The sequence below is a fragment of the Marmota monax genome, unplaced genomic scaffold (genome assembly GCF_021218885.2).
Source record: "Marmota monax isolate L192 unplaced genomic scaffold, Marmota_monax_Labrador192_F-V1.1 WCK01_AAM20220418_F8-fsc00039, whole genome shotgun sequence".
Lineage (NCBI taxonomy): Eukaryota > Metazoa > Chordata > Mammalia > Rodentia > Sciuridae > Marmota > Marmota monax.
The window spans coordinates 78926-103897 of NW_026693602.1; the positions used below are offsets into that span (position 1 = coordinate 78926).

At 34.6% G+C, this 24972-nt stretch overlaps 1 protein-coding gene across 4 annotated transcripts in view; it reads left to right on the plus strand.

Moving 5' to 3' along the window:
- The window catches only part of LOC124103126 (zinc finger protein OZF), a 44012-nt gene extending 20728 nt beyond the window's left edge, over positions 1-23284 (plus strand). The window contains exons 2-4 of one of the 4 annotated variants that reach the window (XM_058584041.1): positions 2408-2502; positions 2595-2667; positions 9840-23284. In XM_058584041.1, the coding sequence (XP_058440024.1) occupies positions 9845-11071 (1227 nt within the window). In that variant the 5' untranslated portion in view covers positions 2408-2502; positions 2595-2667; positions 9840-9844 and the 3' untranslated portion in view covers positions 11072-23284. Of the gene's footprint in view, positions 1-2407; positions 2535-2594; positions 2668-9839 lie in introns of all 4 variants that reach the window. The other 3 variants (XM_058584040.1, XM_046459644.2, XM_058584042.1) reach the window with 3 other exon arrangements.
- The last annotated feature ends 1688 nt before the right edge of the window (positions 23285-24972 follow it).

Below are 24972 nucleotides of genomic sequence, written 5' to 3' on the forward strand. Positions count from 1 at the left end.
ATGTTAGATCAGTTTCATATGATTGTAGGGAAGGCAAATGGATACAGAAGTGAAGTGCAGAGGCAAAAGCAAAAACTGCTCACCTTAGATGCCAGCTTTATTTATATCAATAGATTACTTTAGGTCATTGGCTTCATTAGTACACATTGTTCATTGTCAGGTTACAGATTTAGCAACATTATGCAGCTTATCTCTCAGTTATATAATAAGTTACAATGTGCAACGTTACGAGCTTTGTGTAGCTCTCAAGAAAATCCATTGTAAAAAGTTACTGTTATGTTGGCAGCTTTAGGCTCAGTGAAACATTGTGGTGTCTAACAAGAGAGATCCTTTATTTCTAGGAAGTGTGTGCCTGAGATCAAGGTCAAGGCTGATAGACTCTAGCACAGAGCCTCCTCATAAAGGACATTATCATAGCAGCTAGGCATTGCACATGTATTAGTTATCTTACTAGTTCCAGGGAGTAACTGCAGAGCATTCTAAGGGTTGGAAACAGGGTGCCTGTTATCCCCCAGGAGTTTGCTCACCAGAGGAATGCTTCCCTGTATATTTCCACAGTCAGAATCCCTACAAATATCATAGTGAACTTGGAATAAAACTGTGGAAAACCTGTGGGAGTTGGATTTTGAAATAGTGATGTTAGTAATAAAATGATCAGGTAGCTATCTAAATTGGATTTTTGTCATGAGCCTATGTCTACAATATTCATAAGGACAATCTAAAAATAACATGTTAGATATCTTCTTTATGTTCTACTTATTAGTCAGGTTTCATTTTTCTATTATTTATTGTCAATATGGCTCATTTCTCATGCAGGTGACTGTCCCTTTTGTACAGTTGCTTCTGTGTTAGTACAGGAATATCAGATGTAGGTTTTGTTTGTTTTTCCCAGCACAATCTTGTGTCTAGGTGTGGTAGATACAAAAGTAGGGCTTATGTACTAGTGTAGATTGGAGCTAATGCAAGACTGAGGAGACTATAAAGTCCAGAGTACTGAATACATGGTGAGAGGGATGACACTGATCATCAGGGAAACAAGGTTTGATTTTGAGTTAGATACACAGGCAATTATAGAAGACATGTGTGTAAAATAGTACAAGATTGTGGTTGATCACATGGAATTCTTAGCATGTGTATTGAAGATAATTAATAATAACAAGAATAATAATGATGATGATGATTATAATAATAGGATATTACTTAAGATATGAGAAAAAATCATTTTAACAATAATAATGGTATAAAACAATAAATATAAGAAAGAGTGAGATTAGATTATTTAACAGAAAGAAATAATCAAGATTAGAAATACATTTGTGCTGGAGATGTGACTCCATGGTAGAGAAGTTGCCTTGCTTGTGCAAGAACCCAGGTTTAATTCTCACCACTACAAAAAAAAAAAAAAAAAAAAAAATTAAAAAGGAATTTTTTATTAGAGCATTATAGTTATACATATTAATTGTGTTTATTTTGACAAAATCATACAAGGTTCAATTTGATTTGCTCTCTTTCAATCCTCATTACCTTCTTTTATCTCCATCCTCCCTCCCAATATTCTCCCATCATCATGCCCACCCACAAGAATAGGATCCTAATTAGAATACAATATATCCCATGCTTGTATAGAACTAAGAAGAACCAATAAAATTAAATAAAACATGAAATTGTTTGAAGAGTGAGATAAGTTTATGCTGTTAGAAACATCACATATTTATACATGTATCAAAATTTTTATTGCATAAATATGTACAATTTTTATTTTATTATTAAAAATAAGTTTAAATTTAAAAAACAAAAATATTCAAACAAGATTGTTGTTGCTATTTGTTATTTTAATAATATACATAAATACCATAAAATATTTGAATTCAAATTCAATATTTACTAAAGTATTTACTAAAATAAATATTTCCTTTAGTTTTCTACCTCATTGCATTTCAAAAGTTTGTCTTATACCACTGGTATTGGAATCACTAGAGAGGTTGCTACATATTCAGAAAACTCAGTTCCATCCCAGAACTATTGAATCATATTCTGCATTTTAGTAAATCTCTGATTCATGGTTATGCTGAGAATTCCCCTTCTTAATCATCATAACTTTCTCATCTGAGAGATATATACAACTTAGATTATGATATAAAATAACAAATGTATATTCTTGTGTTGATGCCTGAATTTTTATATTTTATTTCATAAAAGTGGAGCATATACACTCTTTTTGGACTTATGTCACTTTTTCTTCAGAGGTAGATAATGGTATCACTGTGTTTAAAAGTATCTTTATAAATAATTAAAGTCATCACATGAGAGTCTTTTTACAAACTCTCATCTCAACTTTAATTAGATCACAAACTCTGTGGATTATCATTTGGTCAATGTGCTATTTATTTACCTATTCTTGTTTCAGGAACTGTTGACATTCAGGGATGTGGCCATTGATTTCACTGAAGAGGAGTGGGAATGCCTGCAGCCTGCTCAGCAAAAATTATATAGAGATGTAATGTTAGAGAACTACAGAAACATGGTCTTCCTGGGTATGTATAACTTCCATTCAGAATTCTTCATTATTGTTATTTAATTTTCTTCCCTTGCAGAATATCTTCTGGGAACTTCTCTGCAAGAATGAGTTTTAGGTTTGTGCTTTCAAGAAAAAGGCATTGTTTGGTACAGATAAGTGTTAATGATATTCCTTTGAGTCTTTGATCTCTTCCTTTCTTGGTTAGTTATATATTCTTCACTTTACATAAGTGGTACTTAGATGAATTCAGTGATGTAAAATATTGTGGCCTACACATAGCATTGGACACATTGAGAGGCCCAAATGTCAAGGAGGACGTCAAACTTCAAATGTTGATGGAAAAGTTATCCACCAGAAAATATTTTTTTAGAAGCTTAGGTTTATTTCTCTTGTTATCATTGAACACATATGCTCTATGTTTATCATGCTTTCAAATTCTTTAAAGTCTCCTTTTTTCTCCAGTGATGTACCAGTACATTCAAATTAACCACCAAAACTCCCCTTAGCTTATGAGGATCAGCATGGTCTAAAAGAGATACCATTATTTGTGGGTCTCTAGGAAATTGATGCACATTTTTGGAGAACTCTAGGTCAAACCATTGTAATAAACTAATATTATAAAGCAGTCTCTCTAATAATATTCATATATTTATTCATTAAAATTTTCTTATTAGAGCTCTAAAATACTTGTAATGGATTTTCTGTGAAGTGAATCAAGGTTTTCAATGAATGCTCTTTTGGGGTCTGTAGTCACAGTTGCAAAATGTAGTTACATAAAAGGGCTTGTAAAATAGTATATCTGTGGTTATATACAATTTTGTTGGTTAAATTTTCTTTTTCTTCCATTTTATTGAATAGGTTTTATGTTGTGGAGTAGATTTTCTCACATAATTTGGTTCTGCTTTATTTTTATCCATTTTTTATGATTAGATGGCAATTTCCATTATTTTACAAATTAGGACAATGTAAGTTGAAATTAAGATATGCATGATCCTTGTTTCTATTGCCAATAAAATTACATGTGCTTTTACTTGCTTGCATAAATATTATTCCCTTTTAATGACATTTATATTTTATCTGTATTAGTTTTTCATTCTCCCTATGTACAGAGTAATGTAAATTTTCTATATGTTAATGTAATGGGGATAAAACCAGGCATGATCTAATAATGAGCTATGCCCCAGTCCCTTTCTATTTATGTTTGGAGGAAGGTTCTCACTAAATTACTGAGGATGGTCTTGAAATTGCAATCTTCCTGCCTCAGAATTCCTAGTACCTGGATTACGTGTGTGTGTGTGTGTGTGTGTGTGTAATGACATTTTTAAGGTAGCTTTAAAATATTTTGGAATTATTTTTATATTTTATGTGTTGTTTGAAATTTTAATCAAAACCACAAAACAAAACTTGCTGTCCACCATATCAAGTATATTGTTCAGTAATGTTAATTCAAATTTTTATGTAATATATCTGTAGAAAGTTTACATCTCAAAAATCAATACATAAATTCTTATGTAAACAAAGGCTCATTTCTATCTTCTCTCCTCAGTAATGCCATTCTCATTTCTGTTCAGAAAGTTTTTGTTTGTATATTTGTTTTTGTTTTGTTTTGTTTTAGGCATCTTATATAAGTAGAATTCTGCCATATTTTTCTTTTTGGTAGGGACTTATTTCAGTTAACCTAATATACTGAAGATTTATCCTGATTATAGATTTTGCAAAAATTTATGGATTTTTTAACGTGAAAAATATTCTCTAGTTTCTATATTACAAATTGTCTCATCCACTTGTTTCAAGGAATATTTGGTGTGCTTTCTCATGGTAGCTCTTTTAGATAATACTGTAACAAACAATGGCATGAAATGTTTTAATTTGCTACATATGCAAGGGATTATCACACTCCCAATTTAATATGCCTATCTGTTTAACTTGATGTCAGTACTACCCATTGTATATTGTAACTTATAATGTTTTTAAGTCATGACACAACATTCTCCCAATTTTGTTTATACTTTGAAATTTGGGGGGCTTTTCATAAATTTGAGATTCCATAAAATTTCTGGAATATGTTTTTCTGTTTGCAAAAGGAAATGGGAGTTTGATAGATATTTACATGAAGTCTCCAGCTAACTGAGGTGTACAAAGTTCTCTTAATTTTATCTTTCAATTCTGGAACAAGACCATGTTCAAGATTGTTCAACCAATTGCCACATATTTCTAGATTTTTGAGCATCCCTTCTACTTTTGATTTCTAACTTTATGCTATGATATTTACAAAATAATTTTACTATTTTCATACCTATTAACCTTTGTTTTATTCCTTACCAGTTGGTCAATCCAGTTTAATATTCTATTTGCTATTGAGAACATTTAGTATATAAGTCAAATATGTTTAAAGTATTTTTCAAAGTTTTTGTTTTGTGATTACCATTTTGTTTGACTTTTTCTTACAGTAAATGGGGATTAGTGTCTCCTAGTATTATAGTGTTGCTTTCTATTTCTGTATTTACTTTTTTTAATCTTACCTTTTTAATGTCTGAGAAGACTTGAAAATATATCTATTCTCATGGCAGTATTCTAAGGAAAAGTTCTTTTTATCTTTGTATAATCTACTTTGCCTCTTTTTAAATTTTTTTTTTAATTTAGAATATATTTTATGCCATATAACTTCTTGTTTTAAATGGTTTCTGTATCATAATTTGGCAACCCCAGCTTTTTTTTTTTTTTTTTTTTTTGGTGACTTTTGTATGTAACACTCATATTTTCTTGCTTTCATCTACTTCTTTCCTTAGATTTAGAGTTCCCTGTAGATTACATACAATTAAATTTCTTTCAGATTTATTATTTTTTGAAATTTTTATTTGTTCTTTTTAGGTATACCATAGTAGATATATGTATTTTGACATATTTTACATACATGGAGTATAACTTCCCATTCTTGTGGTTGTACAAAATGTGGGGTTACACTGGTTGTGTATTAACATATGAATATAGAAAAGTTATATCTGATTCATTCTTCTTTCTTTCTTATTCCCATCCTACTCCCTTCCCTTCATTCCCCTTTGTCTTATCCAAAATGAACTTCTATTTTTGCCCACCTTATTGTGTATAAGCATCTGCATATCAGAGATAACATTCAGTCTTATGAAGTAATATTTTACTTCCTCTATATTTAATACACAACAGTCACTTCTAAACATCTATACAGACTAGATTTTTCAATTAAGGACTCAATTTGTCTACTACATACATGACAGTCTTGAATAAATTGCACATATGTAACAAGAGTCCTAATTTGAAAATGTCTTCAAAATATGATCATTCTGGCCCTTCCCCAACCCTGTGAACTCTAATGATCACATTTTTAGAAGACAATTCTTCCCAAGAATTTTAACACAAAACATACAAAACTTGTTTACTCATTATACTTTTGTCATACACTGGCAACCTCTTTAACAGCTAGAAAAGCTAGATGTAGATTAGGACTTGTTGGTCCTTTATATACACTAAGTACACAGCACAGTAAAACAAAACCCACAGACATAGGAACAGTGGTTACTCTTGCCTCATTGTAAGCACACTGGCATGGTGCTCCAGAGAATCAGCACACAATATATATTACCCAACATATTTTGGGGGGTGGCTATTTCCCCACCCCCCAAAAAATTTTTATATAAATTAAAAAAAAAAATTTATACAATGTGCTATATTTACTTCTACTTTTGACATATATTAAGTACATCTAGAAAGTCTAGATATTTCTTTTAAAAAGTACTTAGCATTAGTAATTAGTACTTAGTAATGAGGAGTAAAATACACATACAAAATAATGGTTATAATATATGAAAAATTTCTTTTACATATAACCAGTCTGGCACAGGACAATTTCTTCTTGTGGTCCAAGTCTTCATGATGTCTTCTAACCCACTGAAAAAAAATGTGGATAACTGCCACTGCTAGATGTGGTCTAAAAACTCCATTTCAAGATCAATTCCAGAAGATGTTTCTGATTTTTTAAAACAAATGGCCATTTTCAAGACATTATTATGTAACTCTATTATATGTTGTCAAACTGTTTACATTTAGAATATCCAGATGTGTGGCCTGGGGATGTGGCTCAAGCAGTGATGCGCTTGCCTGGCATGCACGGGGCGCTGGGTTTAATCCTCAGCATCACATAAAATAAAATACAGATGTTGTGTCCACCAAAAACTGAAAAATAAATATTAAAAAATTCTATCTATCTCTCTCTCTTCTCTTCTCTCTCTCTCAAAAAAAAAAAAAAAAAAATGAATGTCCAGATGTGGCAAAAGTTTTAAAAGTTGAGAACAGCTTTTTCATATTATATACACAGGCCTTGTACAACAGGCCAGTAAATCTACCTGAAGTGTGGTAGACATTTTCAATTGATCAAATATGGTATGTTACCCTACAGTTTCTCTCTTTGGTTGAATAAACACCAAATACCCAAGGGTGTTCACCCTTCCACCCATCATGTTCCAGGGCTTCACTCACATTCCAGGATGGATAAGGCCTTTGTTTTCCTTGTCAGGACAAGTTGTATTCTTGTGAAGCCCTCCTGGAGTGGTCACTGAGAGCCCTAGTCTGTGCTGATTGGCTGCACAATCCATCATCCACTCACCTTCTTAGGCCCTTAAAGCCCCTGATGGCCTCTAGGCATTTGGTTGGCCACCAGTCTTCTTGACATGCCATGCCCCCACCACACAGAGTTTGCCATTTTCTCAGTGCTGGCTTTGGCTAGGATGGACAGGATTGGGCCAGGGGATTTGGCAGCCCAGAGATCCTGGGTCTGAGGTTCTATAGATCATTGCCATTATCAGGTCATCCAGGCAGGGGGAGAGGCTTTTAGGTTCTTCACAGCCTTGGCCAACCAGTGGACAGTAACATTGGGAGCTCCAGGGGTCTGCAGGGCAGAAACTTTAGGCTTTTCATGGGCTCCCCAGCTCCTCACTAGCCTGGGGCTGGAGCACCCCAGAGCACCCTAGGGAGCAGGCCATGCTCCATTTTTTACCACACTCTGTGGAATTAATTCAGCAACTCTTTTTTCCTTTTTAGATTTAATTTTGTTAGTAAAGCTTTTCCTTTTGATTTGTGGCTTGCAATAATGCATTAATAATCAAATGAATTTTTAAAAGTGAAGAACTTGCTACTGTTACTTTGAAAGTTGTTTTCTATATTTCTTATAATTGTTTTTCCTACTTTGCTTAATGATTTAACTTGTGGCTTATCACTTTTCATAATGGCATACTTGAATTTCTCTACCACTTCCCTTTATATATTCTATAGGTTTTTAATTTTGCACAGGATCTCACTATGTTGCTAAAACTGGACTTGAGCTTATGGGCTTTCTGCTCAGCCTCTCCCAGATGGCTAAGATTACAGCTTTACACACCATGACTGCCTCTTTCAGACATTTTTTTCTTGAGGAATTATTCGCATTCACAATTTCTGCTTATTTATATTAACAATCTTTGTCTAAATTTAGTTATCTAATCTCCCTTCAAATGTTTACTTAGTGTAGTTTTGGGTAATTTATAACTCTCACTATCCTAATGTTCAATTCCTAATGTTTCGGGGTTTTTTGTTGTTGTTGTTGTTGTTGTTGTTGTTACTTTGATTAAACCATGGTTTCCTTTATCTTTATGTGCTGTATATTGTTAATTGATTTGTCCATTAAAAAAAAAACGGACAACAGTAGATTATATAGTCCTTGTGGAAAATAGTTTTAAAATAAATTTTAAAAGGCAAGTATAGTGCTACTAGCTTGTAATCCTAGCTAATTGGAGGCCATGCAAAAGATTTCAATTTTGAGGCAAGTCACAGAAATTTAGGAACATCATGTCTGAAACAATTTTAAAAGCTGTGTTGTAATTTAGTAGTATAGAACCCTTGGGCTTAATCCCAAGCACAACACATAAATAATTAAAAGTAGAATGACCTCATGATACAGAAATGCCAATATTAAATATGTATCCATAAGAAATGAAATCAGCACGTGGAAGAGATAGCTCCACTATTGTGTTCAGTGAAAACATTGTTCTCAATATTCAAGATATGGTCTCAACCTGTGTGCCCATCAATGATCAAGTTAGTAAAATTGTGGTATTTATATGCCATTGCTATTTACATATCAAAATATCTTGCCATTTAAAGTAACATAGGATGAATATGCAGGACTTTGCATTAAGTGAAATAAGGCAGATACAGAAAGTCAGTTGCAGGAAAATTTGACTAACATGTGGAAGTCAGAAATCCACAGAGTAAAATTGTGGTGACCAGGTACTGTGTTTTGTGGAGTGTTGGCATATTGTTAGTCAAAGTTTAGAAATTTTTATTTGAATGGGCATAAGAAGGTCAAGAGTATTTTTGTATCACATGGTGAGTATGTTATGTTCTTAGTAAGTACTAATAGAATGAATGCAATACTTTGTTAAGCACAAAACTGATAAATATATGAAATAATGCATGTATTAATTCACTTCATTTAGTCATTTCACCATATATATATATATATATATATATATATATATATATATATATATACACCTTAAAATACCATGATATACTTAGCAAATACACAAAGTTGAATTTTTCAATAAAACAAATCAGCAAATAACACAAATTAAAAAACATAAAAAACAACTTATTAGTTTTGAGTGCCATGTTGGCTTCATCCAAATAATATGGATGTAGGCTGTGTAAGGTTTTTATTCCCTCCCAAACTAGTTTTCATGGAGAATTTTCTAGACATATTGTGTATTTTTCTTTTTAAAAATTTTGTCCTTATTTTTTTAAGAGTCCATAGTCTCTTTGCTCTTGTTGGATCTGTGGTATTATCATCCAAAATCTATCTGTTATTTCCAGATCTCTCTGTCATGGTAGATGGAAAGTAGTTTTCAAACACTTCAAGAAAGCCACAAATGCTTGTGTGTCTTTTATATTTTTCTTATTCTACTGAGAATGAAGGTAGCTGGTGGATTTTTTCTAATTGCACAATGCTATATTGTGGAGAAGCAATAGCTGTATTTGGAAAAAGTTACATTTTTTTCTCTCTACTATATTATTCTCCTTAGTAATATAATCATCTTGGATACTATGGTCTCTACAATAGTTTGAGTAATTTTCACAAGGTAATTTTTGTCTGTACATTTTTACTTATATATTTCTGGAGTAATGATGACCTTCGATTTACTAATATGCTATCCCACTGATTTCCTTACATTGTGATAATTTCATATCTTATCTATGCAAAATATATTCATCCCAGTCTAGTAAGTAAAATAATTTCTATATTGGTTTATTTCAGGCATGGCTTCTCATTATATGCAAGAATTTTCACAAGAACAGGGCATAAAACATATATTTCAAAAAGTAATAAATGGAAAATATGGAAATTATGAACTTGACTATTCACAACAAAGAAAAATATGGAAAATTGTAAGTGAGAATGAACATCAGAAATTATATTATCAAAAGTCAGCCCTTATTCACCACCATAGAATTCATATTGAAGAGAAGCCCTACAAATTTAAAGAATGTGACAAAGCTTTTAATGAAAAATCTCACCTTATTTGCCATCGGAGAATTCACACTGGAAAGAAGCCCTACCAATGTAAAGAATGCGGCAAAGCATTCATTAAAAAAACACACCTTATTCACCACCAGAAAATTCATACTGGAGAGAAGCCCTACAAATGTACAGAATGTAGCAAATCTTTCATTAAAAAAATGCACCTTATTTATCACAGCAGAATTCATACTGGTGAGAAACTCTACAAATGTACAGAATGTGACAAAGCTTTTAGTAAAAAATCAAGACTTATTCGCCACCAGCGAATTCATACTGGAGAGAATCCCTACCAATGCAAAGTATGTGACAAAGCTTTTAATCGAAAAAGTAGCCTTATTCGCCACAGCAGAATTCATACTGGAGAGAAGCCCTACAAATGTAAAGAATGTGACAAAGCTTTTAATGACAAATCAAACCTTACTTACCACAGCAAAATTCATACTGGTGAGAATCCCTACAAATGTAAAGAATGTGGCAAAGCTTTTATTAAAAAAGCATACCTTATTCCCCACCTGAGGATTCATACTGGAGAGAAGCCCTACAAATGTACAGAATGTGACAAAGCTTTTAATGAAAAATCAAGCCTTGTTTGCCACAGCAGACTTCATACTGGAGAGCAGCCCTACAAATGTACAGAATGTGACAAAGGTTTTAGCAAAAAATCAAGCCTTGTTCGCCATCAGAGAAGTCATAGTGGAGAGAAGCCCTATCAATGCAAAGTATGTGGCAAAGCTTTTAATCGAAAAACTAGCCTTATTTACCACAGCAGAATTCATACTGGAGAGAAGCCCTACAAATGTGAAGAATGTGACAAAGTTTATAGTCAAAAATCAGCCCTTAATTACCACAGCAGAATTCATATTGGAGAGGCTTACAAATGCAAAGAATGTGGCAAAACTTTTAATCATCCATCAAACCTTACTAGACATCAGAGAATTCATATTGGAGACAAGATCTACAAATGATAACAGTATGCCATTTCTTCAAGGGTGGGTCAAAATTTATTCCACACCAGAGTAATTACAGCAGAGAAAAATTATTCAAATGAAAAAACTGTGACAATGTAAAAATGTCTCTAACAGTTGGTCACCCCTTACTCAGCACCTGAGAAAACATACTAGTAGGAGAGAGTATGAGTGGAAAAAATTGTTTTAAAACTCATAGCCATTGCTCAGACATTATTGAACTTTGGAGAATTCATAGTGCTTAGCAATCTTAAAAAGTTAAATAATGTTTCCAAGCCTTTATTTAAATTTCAAATTTATTGAACATCTGAAACCTTATACCTGTAGTGAAGGTTAAACAGCATTTGTCCAAAATATGTGTTGTATATAAAGGCAAAATATTTACAATAAAAAAACTTTGACAAGTATAAAAGAAGTATAGTAAAGTCCTTATCCATACCTCATAACTTGATATATTTGAGAGTCAGTAAAAGAGAAAATCATTTAAATATAGAAAATGAGCAACTGGCTTTAATATTTGCTTAAAATTTATTAATTATTATTAGGAGATATGGAGAAATAACAAAATCATTGTAAATATTATACATCCAGAATGCAAATAACTCATCTTTGAAAGGATACACATTTCTTATAAATCAAAGATTACTGAATATTTGCACTTTTGAATACTGGAGAAAACAATTATAAGAAACAATTATAAGAGGCTTTACATTCAATTTTAATGTTTTAAACTTTATTTCTTGTACTGTGGGTTAAATTTAAGGATGCTTAACCACTGAGCCGCATTCCCAGTCTTCCCCCCTGGCCCTTTTAAATTTTGAGGCAGGGTCTGCTAAGTTGCCTAAAACCTCATTAAGTTGCTAAGGCTGATTTTGAACTTGTGAAAATTTTTCCTCAGCTTGCCAATGTGCTTGGGTTACAGGCATGGGCCACCATGCCCAGTTTACAGTGCATTTTTACCTATATTCACATTATGTATGCAACATGTTAATGAATATAAGTGAATGTTAATATGTTAACACTGTCATATATTGAATCATGTCATTATCTCAAAGATATCACAGTTTTCCACTTGACTAAGGGATTTATGTAACAGACATACTATTGGATAAATAGTACTGTAACATCTCTTATTTAACACACTAATCAAACTTATTTGGGAAATATAATTTGCATAAATCAAATTGTTATAGTTTTTCTGTTTGTGTTTGTGGAGATATTAAGACAGTTATAAGAATGATATAGAGAGATGAAAATGAGCCCTAGATCTTTATATTTTGAATTACAATGTTAATATCTTACCTTATAGAATGACAGTACTCCTAAAGGCTGGGCATCTCTGGAAAGTCATAAAATCTCCCAATCAGGTGGATTATGAACACCCCAGAGACTAGGATCCTACAGTGCATATTTTGTTTTAAGGAGTCATTGAAGAGAGAGATATTCTTAGTGCTTGCATGGGAAATCCTGTGGTCAACAAGAAACTGGCCTATCATGGCTCTTGGCATGTTCGGTAGAGAAAAAAGACTGAGGAAGACAAGCATTCCTCATAAACTAAATAAGAGTAACTCCTGACTGACCTCCAAAAATTTAGAAAAACAGCCCAGAATAGGACCACCTGTTTAGTCTTGGACACCCCACAAGGAAATATGACCAGAAAAAAAAGTTTAAAATTATATAAACTTTTAAAACTCCTACAATTTATTTTATTAGGTATCTTTTGATTTTAGAGACCTCTTTTATTCTACTTTATAATATATAAGGGCTATTACAGATTGTATGATAGATAGTATATGGCATGCTTTCCCAGTACATCTGCACATCTCAGTCCTTATATTGTAAACTAAACCTGTCCCTTTTTAGGTCTTACAGGTACAGTAGCACATGTCTCCACACAGAAACACACAAAATTTGATTCAAATGAACACCAAAAACACACAAAAATTATCCTATATTTCCTCCATGTGTTAGCACTGTGGGTCAACAAAACACCCACAAACTTTGATTTCATTTAAATTAACTTGGATATAAAACATTGCAATCTAATGATAACTTTTCTGGGCAAGAGAACTGTGGAAATAGTAATAATGTGTGTGTAATTTTTTTAATTTATTAATTTATTTGTTTGTTCAAATTTGTTATCCGTAACAGCAGAATGCATTTCAGTTCTTAGTACACAAATGGAGTACAATTTTTCATTCCTCTGGTTGTGTACCAAGTAGAGTCACATCATTCGTGTCTTTATACAAGTATCTGGGGTAATGATCTCCATCTCATTCCACCATCTTTTCTACCCCCATGCCCCCCCTTCCCCTCCTTCCCCTTTGCCCCATTTGAACTTCCTCCATTTCTCCCATGCTCTCCCATCCCCATTATGGATCAGCATACACTTATCAGAGAAAACATTTGGCCTGTGGTTTTTTTGAGATTGGTTTACTTTACTTAGCATGACATTCTCCATCCATTTACCTTCAAATGCCATGGTTTTATTCTCTTTTAATGCTAAGTAATATTCCACTGTGTATATATACCACAATTTCTTTATCTTCTCATCTATTGAATGACATCTGGGTTAGTCCCACAATTTAGCTATTGTGAATTGTGCTGCTATAAACATTGATGTGGCTACCTCCCTATAGTATGCTGTTTTTAAGTCTTTTGGGTATAAACTAAGGAGTATGCTAGCTGGGCCAAATGGTGGTTTCATTCCCAGTTTTCCAAAGATTCTCCATATTGCTTTTCATATTGGTTGCACCAATTTGCAGTCCCACCAGCAATGTATGAATGTGCCTTTACCACCACTTCCTCACCAACACTATCTGTTCTTTGTACTCTTAATATCTGCCATTCTGACTGGAGTGAGAGAAAATCTTAGAGTAGTTTTGATTTTCATTTCTCTAATTGCTAGAGATGTTGAACTTTTTAAAATATATTTGTTAATCAATTGTATATCATCTTTTGAGAAGTATCTGTTCAGTTCTTTAGTCCATTTATTGATTGGGTTATTTGTTTTTTAGTGTTAAGATTTTTACATTCTTTATATATCCTGGATATTAGTTCTCTATCTGATGTGCAAGTGGTAAGAATCTGCTCTCATTCTGTAAGATTTCTGTTCACCTCACTGATTGTTTTCTTTGCTAGAAGAAGATTTTCAGTTTGAATTCATTCCATTTATTGATTCTTGATTTTATTTCTAGTCCTTTAGGAGTCTTGTAAGGAAGTAGTGGCCTAATCTGGCATGATAAAAGATTTGGACCTACTTTTTCTTCTATAAGACACAGGGTCTCTGGCCTAATTCTAGGTCTTTGATCCACTTTGAGTTGAGTTTTGTGCATGGTAAGAGATAGAGGTTTAATTTCATTTTGCTGCATATGGATTTCCAGTTTTCCCAGCACTGATTGTTGAAGAGGCTATCTTTTCCCCAATATATGTTTTTGGCACCTTTGTCTAGTGTGAGATAACTGTATTTATGTGGATTTGTCTCTGTGTCCTCTGTTCTGTACCATTGATCTACAAGTCTATTTTGGTGTGATTACATGCTGTTTTTCTTACTACTGCACTGTAATATAGTTTAAGGAATGGTATTGTGATGCCACCTGCCTCACTTCTTCACTTTTCTTGTTAAGGATTTCTTTGACTATTCTGGGTCTCTTATTTTTCCAGATGAATTTCATGATTGCTTTTTCTATTTCTATAAGGAATGTCATTGGGATTTTGATTGGAATTGCATTAAGTTTGTATAGTGCTTTTGGTGGTATGGTCATTTTGACAATATTAATTCTGCTTGTTCAAGAACAAGGGAAATCTTTCCATGTTCTAAGGTCTTCTTTAATTTTTTTTCTTTAGCATTCTGTAATTTTCATTATAAACATCATTTACCTCTTTCGTTAAATTGATTCCCAGGGTTTTGTTTGTTTGTTTGTTTTGAGGCTATTATAAATGGGGTAGTTTTTCTAGTTTCTCTTTCAGTGGATTTGTTACTGGTGTATAAAAATGCATTTTTTATGGATCTTAATTTTATATCCTGCTATTTTGCTAAATTCATTTATTAGTTCTAGACGTTTTCTGGTGGAATTTTTCAAATCCTGTTAGAATCATATCATTGGCAAATAGTGATAGTTTGCTTCTTTTCCTATCCATATCCCTTTAATTTCTTTCATCTGACTAATTCCTCTGGCTAGAGTTTCAAGAACTATGTTAAATAGAAGTGGTAGAAAAGGGCATCCCTGCCTTGTTCCAGTTTTTAGAGGGAATGCTTTCAATCTTTCTCCATTTAGAATGATGTTGGCCTTGGGCTTAGCATAGATAGCTTTTACAATATTGAGATACGTTCTTATTATTTTATTTTTTCTAGTGTTTTGAACGTGAAGCAGTGCTGTATTTTGTTGAATGCTTTTTCTGCATCTATTGAGATGATCATACAATTCTTGTCTTTAAGTCCATTGATGTCATAAATTACATTTATTGATTTTCATATGTTGAATCAAGCTTTAATCCCAGGGATGAACCCCACTTGACAGTGGTGTACTATCTTTCTAATATGTTTTTGCTTTCAATTTGCCAGAATTTTATTGAGAATTTTTGCATCTGTGTTCATAAGAAATATTAATCTGAAGTTTTCTTTCCTTGATATGTTTTTGCCTGGTTTTGGAATTGGTGATATTGACCTCATAGAATGAGTTTGTAAGTGTTCTCTTTTTTTCTATTTCATGGAATAATTTGAGGGGTATTAGTATTAGTTCTTCTCTGAAGGTCTTGTAGAACTCAGCTGTGAATCCATCTAGTCTTGGGCTTTTCTTGGTTGGTAGGCTTTTGATGGCATCTTCTATATCACTGCTTGAAATTGATTTGTTTAACTTGTGTATAATGTCCTGATTTAGTTTATGTAAATCATATGACTCTAGAAATTTGTTGATGTCTTCAATATTTTCTATTTTACTGGAGTACAAATTTTTAAAATAATTTCTAATTATCTTCTGAATTTCTGTAGTGTCTGTCATGATAGTTTCTTTTGTATCACAGGTTTTAGTAATTTGAGTTTTCTCCTTCTATTCATTAGCATGGCTGAGGGTTTATTAATTTTACTTATTTTCTCAAAGAACCAACTTTTTATTTTGTCAATTTTTAAAAATTGTTTCTTTTGTTTCAATTTCATTGATTTCAACCCTGATTTTAATTATCCCCTGTCTTTTATTGCTTTGGGTGTTGTTTTGTTCCTTTTCTAGGGCTTTGAGGTGTAATGTTAGGTGATTTGTTTGTTGATATTTTTCTTCTTTTAAGGAATAAACTTCATGCAATGAACTTTCCTCTTACTACTGCCTTCATAGTGTCCCAAAGATTTTGATGTGTTATATCATTGTTCTCATTTACCTCTAGGAATTTTTTAATCTTCTCTTTGATGTCTTCTGCAACCCATTCTTCATTTAATTACATATTATTTAGTCTCCAGGTGTTGGAGTAGCTTCTATTGTTTGTTTTGTTGATTTGTAATTTCATTACATTATGATCTGATAGAATGCTGGGTACTATCCCTATGTTTTTGTATTTGCTAAGAGTTGCTTTGTGGCATAATATGTGGTCTGTTTTTGAGAAGGATCTATGTGCTATTGAAAAGCAAGTATATTTACTCATTTATGGATAAAATATTCTATATATTTGTTATGTCTAAGTTATTAGTTGTATTATTGAGTTCTATACTTTTTTTGTTTAGCTTTTGTCTTGAAGACCTATCCAGTGGTGAAAGAGGTGTGTTAAAGTCACCCAGTATTGTTGTGTTGTGGTCTGTTTGACTCTTGAAATTGAGAAGAGTTTGTTTGATGAATGTAGATGCTCCATTGTTTGGGGCATATATATTTATAATTGTTATGTCTTTTTGATGTATGGTTTCTTTAAGCAGTATGAAATGACCTTCTTTATCCCTTTTGGGTAACTTTGGCTTGACATCTACTTTATTTGATATGAGGATGGAAACCCCTGCTTGCTTATACAGTCCATGTGAGTGGTATGTTTTGTCCCAACCTTTCATCTTCAGTCTGGATTTCTTTTCTTATGAGATGAGTCTCTTGAAGACAGCATATTGTTGGGTCTTTTTTTTAAAAAAATCCAATCTGCCAGTATATGTCTCTTGATTGATGAGTTTAGGCCATTAACATTCAGGGTTTTTATTGAGACCTAGTTTGTGTTCCTGGTCATTTTTGTATTTTAACTTAACTTGATTTCTCATTTGATTGATTTTTTTTTCTTTAGTGTAATACCTCCCTTTGTTGATTTTCTTTGTTTTTATTTCCTCCTCGTGAAATATTTTGCCACAGATGTTCTGTAGTGCAGGCTCTCTAGTTGTAAATTTTTTTAACTTTTGTATATCATGGAATGTTTTTATTTAATCATCAAATCTAAAGCTTAATTTTATTGGATATAAGATTCTTCATTGGCATCCATTTTCTTTCAGAGCTTGGTATATGTTGTTTCAGGATCTTCTAGCTTTCGGGGTCTGGCTTGAAAACTCTGCAAAGATTATAATTGGTTTTCCCCTATATGTAATCTGATTCCTTTGTCTTGCGACTTTTAAAATTTTCTCCTTATTCTGTATGCTGGGCATTTTCATTATAATGTGACTTTATGTAAATCTGTTGTGATTTTGTACATTTGGTGTTCTTTAAGTTTCTTGTATTTGATTTTCCAATTTATTCATCATGTTTGGAAAATTTTTTAGTCAGAAATTTTTCATTGAATAGATTGTTATTTCATTGAATAGATTGTTTTTGGTCTGTAAGTCTATGCCTTTCTCTATTCCAATAATTTCAAATTTGGTCTTTTATGATATCCCATAATTCTTGAATGTTCTGCTTATGTTTTTTTGCCATTTTCACTGTGTGGTTGAGTTTATTTTAAGGATTATATAGTTTGTCTTCATTGTCTGAAGTTCTGTCTTCTGACTGATTTAATCTGTTGGTGATGCTTTCTATTGAGTTTTTAATTTGGTTTATGTTTTCTTCACTTCAAGGATTTCTGTTTGTTTTGTGGTTTGTTTTTTTTTTTTTTCCAGAATCTCTATCGCCATATAAATGTAATGCCTTGCTTCTGTATTGCTTATGTAGCTCTTTATCAAAATGATCTTTTATGCCTGTATTTGCACTCTTATATCATTCTTTAAGTCAAGGAACATTTTAATCACATGCACCCTGAACTCCTTCTCTGACATTTCTTCTTCTGTGCTGGCCGTTGATTCTAATAATGTAGTATCTTGGTTTGTTTGGGGTACTTTCTTCCTTTTTTTTCCCATGTTGGTCTTGTGTCTTCCCTTCTAGTACTGTGGATCTGAGGTGTTAAAGCCTTTACCCTATAGGTTTATACTGTATCTGTAGGGTTTCAGTACTTGTCCTTTAAGGGGCAGATCAATATTAACAGATCCCAATTCAAACAATACACAGCCTTAAACCAAATAGCTCCTATTAAGACATTTATGTTTTTGTTACAATATACAGAAATGGTGAGTTCACTTATTATCTACAATATAAACAGTAGGTTTGCAAAAGGGTCTATAGGTTTTTTTAAATTTTTTTTTTATTTTTTTAAGTTGTAGATAGACACAATATCTTTATTTATTTATTTATTTATTTATTATGTGGTGCTTAGGATCAAACCCAGTGCCTCACATGTTCAAGGCAAACACTCTACCACTGAGCTACAACCCCAGCCCAAGGGTCTACAGTTTCTGATGGTGGACAAAGAGAGAACTGGGGGTGGGGTGTAGGATAAGACGGTAAGATAGTGGGAGGTAAAGATACAGAGGTACTAGATTTTAGGAAGCATGAAAGAGGAATTGAAAGAAGTTGGCTGTTAGCAGGAGAAAAGAGAGAAAGTGATTTGGGGAAGACAGGTAAGTGGGAAGACAATAGAAAGAGTACCAAAAAAAAACCAAACAAACAAACAAAAATTAAGAAATATAAAAATAAGATATAAAAGAATATACAACACAACTGTAATATACTATTCTTACATCACAGTCCTCAGTAACCTAATCCATGAAAAGTATTTGGGCAAAAAAAGAGAGAGAGGAAAGAAAAAAAGAAGGAAAATCCTGAAGAAAAAAAAAAAGATTTTTTTTTTCTGTTGGAGTTTCGTATCTTTCCTGCTTCCCTTCATATCCAGTGAGAGGGGTTGTCTGCTGGTTGCTGGTATCTTCACCCTCAGGGTGGTGAAGGTTGTCAGGGAGGGAGGGTTGGTCTTGGAGGTGGGGTATAGCCCTTTCCAGTCCTTGTTGGAAAATTGCACCCCAAAGGTATCCTTTGGGTCCTGCACCTGGTCTTTTCTTCTTATCTTGCCTATAGATCTCACAATTCCTGATCTCTACTTTAGCCTTTAAACTGTATCTCAATCACCCCCTCCCTTTCTACTTCTCAATCAGGAACCTCTCTCTGGAGTTTTTGTGAGCTGCACTCTGGGGCATGTGCACCTTTCTCAGAGGTGTTTTGAATCAGGCAGGTCAGGACTAGTCTTTGCAAGCTATATACTGGCCACATAGCTGCAAGTGCTGTGCCAGGTTAGTGGCTAAAGGGGAGAAGGGGGAGTTGGAGTACTATAAATACTTGATATTGCTTTTAGGCTCCAGCCAGTTTCCCAAGCTGAGAGTTGCCCCAACTAAAGATGGCAACAAAAGTGTCCCAAGCTGGAGGTGTCTGCTTTCAGAGTTGGGGTGTTGGGTCGAGTTGGGCTGAGTAGTGGCATTGGGTGGCATGTTAGAAGTCGTAGCTCTGTGGCATGCAGTGTTGTGGTTGGCAGGTTTCTCCAAATGCTCTTCCGTGTCCCCAGATGCAGGTGACTATGGCAGTGATTGAAGTGTCCCAAGATGGAAATGACCAAATAGCCCTATGGTGGTAGAAGGGGGTCCACGTGGGAGCAGTGGCCAGAGGTCCTTTGTACAAGTGGTGATTGGGGGTCCCATGCAGGAATAGGAGCCAGGGGTCCTGGGCTGACCCAGAGGCCAGGATTCCTGTGTGGGAGCAGCTGTTGGGGTTCCTCTGATAACTCACAGAGAAATGTTATTCCCACTGCTTGAATCCCAGGTCATGGAGTGACAAAGAATGCAGCCTCCCTCTAGATTCTCTCTGTGAGTAATTCTTTAATGTTACTTTTATCTATGTGGTCATCACAGCCATTCTCCTTCATTCCAATGTGTATGGCTCCAGCTCTCATGCTTATCTCCACTCCATGTCATCTCACATGGGAAACTTTTTTCGATTTACATGTAAGAATTTTAACTATTTATGAGGTTCAGAAGGAAGTTTCAATAATAAAGTGTTAAGATAAATATTAAAGATCTTCCCTGTCCATGTGCCTGTGTTACCTTTGTAAATCCTTGATGGTATATCTAATGAATGCCTCTCTCTACTCTGGTTTTGTGTCTGTCCATATGTTTTTTTTCTTTTCCCCATGCTTCCAACATCATGCCACACACCATACTGTATTATATCAAACTGGGTACATGCTGGGTTCAGAATTGGCTAGAGATGCCACAAATGCTTGTGAATGAGAGAACACTGCAGAATTTACCTTTGCTGATGACATATTTCTAGGAAATAGGAAACAGATAAGTTGCTAGTAGAAAATTTGAGGTCATTTTCAGTAAGAGGTCACTTACGAGGAACAAATTAAGGACTGAGGGGCTGCTCAGGGTGGAAGCCCATGTGCCAGGCCTTCTGTGCCATGGTATGAGTATATGGCTGCCCCACGCAAATCTTCAGAGAATGCCAAATTAGCTAAGAGGAGTGGAAGAGATAGAATTAACAGCAAACTATGCTTCTTTGGGAATCTTTTGCATGAATTCTGTGTTCACCAGTATGTTTTTTGTGAAACTGATGTTCTAGGTTAAGGCTGTGTGTATTTAAACTTGTCAGATATTGCCTAATTGTAGTCCAGTGAGGAAATACATTTCACTTTGCTGTCACTAAAATGGACACTATTTATCTTCACCAATCACATAGGCAAAAAAAATGACATTGATTACTAAATTTTTATCCATTTTTGTGGGGAGGGAGCTACCAGTTCTCAGGGAGAAAGAAAGAGAGAGAGAAACTTAATCTTATTTTCTAGTGATCAACAACAGTCCCACATCCGTATCAGCTCTTTTCTGTTTGTTTACAACCTGGATCCTTATTCAGGACAAATATGTTCTTACCTTTATGTCTACCCACCCATGGAGCTTTCTCATTGTTTACATGGTGGTACATCTGTGTGGATTTACCACACCTAATCACTGCAGGGACCCTGATAAGACTGCCTTCTGACTTCTTATATGCACAGTTATGTATCTCCTGGTAGTTATCCTGGAGGCAACATGTCATTTTATGGTCTAGACATGAAATGGAATATTTTTGACCCTAATGAGAAATGAAGTTCTGATACATGCTCAAACAAGTTGATTCTTGAAAACATTATGCTAAGCAAAAGAAGCACAGGCCAAAAAACAAACACGGTCTCTTCAAATTGAATGAGATTTTAGGAGTGGATAAATTTACATATAAAGAAAATAGAATGCTGGTTATCAAAAACAGGGGGAAGAAAAAGATTGGAAGTTAGTGTTAGAAACTAAACCTTACTGTATGATTTTAGTTTGGGGTGATAAGCTTCTGGAGATGGGGAGTGATAATGATTTTCCAAACCATGGATTTACTTAATGTTATTTAGTTGTGTAATTCAATAACATGAGATGGGAAGGCCATCCTGGATGGCATGGTGTAATTGACAAAATCCAAGTAATCCCATGGATCTTTAAAATGGAAGAGGAGATAAAGAAGTCTCGTGATGGATCAGGCACTCTGCCAGCTGTTGCTAGTTTTGAAGGTGCAGGAAGCATCCACTAGCCAAGAAGTGGGTGGCTTCTAGAGCCAGAAAAAGCAAGGAAGCAGGAAGTGCCCAAGGTCCTCCATTGGGTGATACAATGATTGTATCAATGTAAACAAGTGATTGTGTCCCCCAGTGATTCTAGGCCAGTGGGACCCCTGGTGGATTCCTAACCTACAGCTCTAACATAATGAGATGTGTTCTCAGCCGTGATGTTTGTGGAAAGTCGTTGCCACAGCGATGGAAAATCAGCACTAGTGCTACTTTCTCTGACTTCAGCAGTGAGGAGCTCTGGGGGACACGATGAACTCTGTAAACCCTGAAGGTCTTAGGTCTTAGGTCAGCAGATCGAGAGACACTGTTATATATTTTAAGTGCTACAATAGGTACTTGTGCTCTATTTTCTTTTCTGTCCCCTTTTATGGACTTTCACTCTATTTTCCTCACAGGATTCCTCCATGGATTTTATTTGAATTAGAGAAAATTGGAAGACAATGGTAGTCATATAGACTGAGGTTTCCCTCTTTTCTTTTTTACAGAATAAGTTCTGTTTCTGCCACACAAAGGGAAAGAATAGACTTATAAAAAATCACATACTATAGAATCTGCCTCAAGGATATTTTGCTGTCACCTTTTAAAACATTATTAATTCAAACAGTTATTTTTCTACAACCATAAAAGGGGAAATACAATAGCTTTAAAAGGTTTTCTCCAAAAGTAGCTGGGGACTGTATTCACCAGTTTTCAGACTTACAAGAGGTGATATGTTGTTGTCATCGTAAAGTTGCTACTTAGTAAACTGACTCGAGGTGTCCTGTGATCACTGATTACTTTATCAAGGCCACCAGCCCTTGAAGCACAGAGATAAAGGAAGAAGATTTTCAGGCTGCTGCAATAAACTGAGGGCCAGAGGTTCTTACCATTGGCTGATTTGTCTTTAAATTCAGTAATTGGTCTGGGGAGTTTTCAACCATTCAGCTAATTCTACCAACAAATTCCTCTGTATTTCAAAGCCAAAATCACTCATGCAAATCCTTAAAACACCCAAGTGTAAAGCACAGGTTGACTTCACATCTCCCCACAGGAGTGGCCATGTCTCTACAAGGGAGGTCTATTGAAGGGTCTTTGGTTGTTGCTGCTGGTAATGGTGGTGGCTTTGTTGATAATGTATACAGTTTTTGTTCTGTCATTGTTTGTATTTATTCTGAACTATTTCTAGGAAATAACTGTAGACCAATTGCCTTATTTTAATTCTGGAAGGTGAAAGAACACAAGAATTTCCTGAAGGATTATTTTAAGATTTTTATTTCAAAATTTGTGGAATGATATTTTTAATTAAGGTTTTTAAATAAATTTATTTTTGTGACTCAATGACATGCACAATGTGTGTTAAACTGTGGTCTGTGGCCCACCTGTATCAGAATCATCAGTGTGTTAAACTGTCTGCATCAGAATCACCTGGGATACTTACATAATAATGCAGATTCTAGATTAGAGTCCCACAACCAATAAAGTGCTTGATATTACAGTCCAGGGAGTCGCTCCCACAATCCCCACAACTGATTGTGAAACAGACCCCCCACCTTTGAAATGAAAATCTTCAAATTCTTTTTAACTTTTGATCTTCTTTATACTGAGGATGGAGGCTGATGGACTGCCCGGCCCTGATAGGTACTTCAAAGGGGAACATGCACTGAGACAGATTTTTGCAGCCTAACTAAATATATCCTTGGGTACTTCATGCCTTTTTCTCCACTGTGCCCTCTGTTCTTACAAAAGCTTTCCATGCCTCTCAGTCACCAAAGATGGAGACTCGTGAAAGAAAATGTTCTCCATCTTGCTCAAACCCAGGATGGAGAGAAGCCCAATTCTCCATTGCCATCCTGACCTGAGTTTTAATGCTGCAGACTAAACAGCAACATACACCCTTCCCTGTGAAAACTGTAAAGGCACATCAAAGTTAAGAATACTGTCCTACCTTAGAGATTTTTGCAAAATGGCAAAGAGGGAAAATTGAATTTTTTTTAAATTAGGCTTCAGAATTAGCCAATAAATTTCTTCTTGACAGTTTTATTTTCTATTCTTTTAAGAAAAATTTATCTTTTTAATTTTAATTTTTTAGGTTGTTCTAATGAGTTACACATGACAGTATTGTACACAAATGGAGCACAACTTGTCCTTCCTCTGGCTGAACATGGTGCAGAGTCACACCAGTAGTGTAGTTACACATGTATATAGAGTTTTACAGTCCCTCTCATTCCACCATCCTTCACACCTCACACCTCTCCCCTTCCCTCCCTCCACTCTGCCCAATCCAAAGTTTCTTCATCCCCCCACCTCACTTTATGGATCAGCATCTGCTTATCAGAGAAAACATTCAGTATTTGGTATTTGGGGTTTGGCTTATTTTATTTTCTATTCTTAACACTTGTTCTAGGGACTGGTGTACAAATGGGAAACAAAGCCAACAAAAAGAAACTTTTATACAAATTTTGCTTAAAAAAAATAGCCACCAAAAGACTGTTATGGTATCTCACCCTCCCTGTCCATGAATGATGTTGGCCTTCAATGTATGGCTACAGCAACATAAATAGATCCCTATCTTACATTTATACACATCTACTCACATCCTAGGAGCATTCTGAAGACAAAAAGAAGGCTTCAGTACAATTGGGGCCTGGCCCACACCACTAAGAAACAAGTAGAGGCTGCCATGTGAAAGACTTTGCATAGTCTTGGTGTGGACATCAGTCCCATATTCCCCTGAGGGAAGTTAGGTTAGCAAAATGGCACAGCATACTTAATTGGGGGGGGGGGGGGCAGTAAAAATAAAGCAAGCAGATTGTGCTAGGCTATGAATGAGAGGGCGTCTTAGGGAGTCACCAATTTCCTTCCTTTCATAAACTCAAAGAGGTCAGTCCTGATGGTACAGTGCAAAGTCCAGCCTGGCTTGGCCCAGAGGAGCTACCTGGTCAGGTGGGGATCTGTGAAAGATGTTAGCTGAGTTCCACTAACATTGTCCAGAAGTGCCCCACTGCTCACTAGGGTGCTTCTAGAAC